The 1,286-nt window shown below is 34.5% G+C and overlaps 2 protein-coding genes across 2 annotated transcripts; both read left to right on the top strand.

Annotated features, from left to right (window-relative positions):
• Positions 1-21: 21 nt before the first annotated feature.
• On the top strand, positions 22-276 carry LOAG_19177 (hypothetical protein; the record flags this gene model as incomplete). The annotated part of the gene is made up of 1 exon (XM_020451831.1): positions 22-276. One exon carries the CDS (start codon positions 22-24, stop codon positions 274-276), a length of 255 nt encoding a protein of 84 aa, XP_020304362.1.
• Positions 277-366: 90 nt separating this feature from the next.
• Positions 367-1,204, top strand: LOAG_19176 (hypothetical protein; the record flags this gene model as incomplete). The annotated part of the gene is made up of 1 exon (XM_020451830.1): positions 367-1,204. A coding segment is annotated over exon 1 (408 nt), but the record flags the coding sequence as incomplete, so codon positions are not given.
• Between the last annotated feature and the right edge of the window lie 82 nt (positions 1,205-1,286).

The following is a 1,286-nucleotide window of genomic DNA, read 5'->3' as shown; positions in this document are numbered from 1 at the left end:
ATATTACTACGCTTTCGAGCAATGAAGATAGTAATAACTGCAGATATAGAGAAAGCATTTCTACAAATCGAATTACAAGAAGAAGAAAGATCAAATACTAGCAGAATCCAAGAAGTTACTGATTCATCAACCAATTATAATAAGGTAAAGGGAATGGAAATTGAGGAACTGATGGCCCTATTGCTAGTCGAACTAGAAAGGCTCAACAACAATCGACTCCAGCAGGAAATACAGTTAAAGACAATTCCACTAGTCTTACGAAAGCGCTCTTCGTAATGACTATTCTATCATTAATGTCAACCCAGGCAATAGCAACGAAGAATTGCAATTGGACTTCAGGGATACCGTTCAATATTCCGGAAAGGTGGAGTTGTGACAACAAAACCAATCATACAATAATAAACCTGAATTGTGGATTCAATAACTCTTATTTAATGAAAGGAAATATTATTCTGGACGTGAACAATAACACTGATGATAAATCAACAACGAATTTGAATCAAACCCAGGAAACGAAACGACAAAACGATTACTTCTGATGGAAATTTCCCTAGAAGAAACGTTTAACCCAAACAATGTGAAGTTTCAATATATCTTTGCTTCTCTCAGACGAGAATTCATCCAATTACTCAAGGTAACCTGTCAAAGAAGCTGCCAGAATAGAAATAACTTACTATATTTGATTGAGATGTCCGGAAATTATCCTACTCTGGCTGCAGAAATGCTACTGCAAAGAAATGATGTAATAGGTAGGAGGGAAATTGGGCAATTACTGGTAGCACCTTGTAAGACTAATGGAATCACACATCGAGTTCAGTGGAGGATTAAAAGGCAAATTTGAAGTCGAGAGAATCAATGCTGAATTGGAACTTGTAAGTCACTATCACGATACAATTAACTTAATATCATATCAACAAGAAGACGACTCTATTTGGGAAGAAATCACAAAGGAAGGACAACAATTGGCAAACCAACTAGTGAAAGAACTCGACCAAGTCAAAGATTCGATACAAGAAAAATTGAAAAACATAGTGAATCATTGGAAATTAATAACCATTTGCATAGATATTCTGATTATATCAATCGTATTAATCATTATCAAGTTGAAATTCGAATTATTTAAATCCATAATTTGCCTACCTCATAGACGAAATTCACGTTCAATAAATATCATTATCCTTCCTACAAATTTAGTAGAAACCCATTCACTAAACAACGTCACTAAAGGCTCCGTTATTAAACTTAATACATTTTCATATACACCTGAGGAACTCTCAGTTGAACTT

Source organism: Loa loa (genome assembly GCF_000183805.2).
Source record: "Loa loa unplaced genomic scaffold supercont3.2596, whole genome shotgun sequence".
NCBI classification, from domain to species: Eukaryota; Metazoa; Nematoda; class Chromadorea; order Rhabditida; family Onchocercidae; genus Loa; species Loa loa.
Note: the sequence above shows the minus strand (reverse complement) of the source record. Positions and strands in the feature narration are given on the sequence as shown.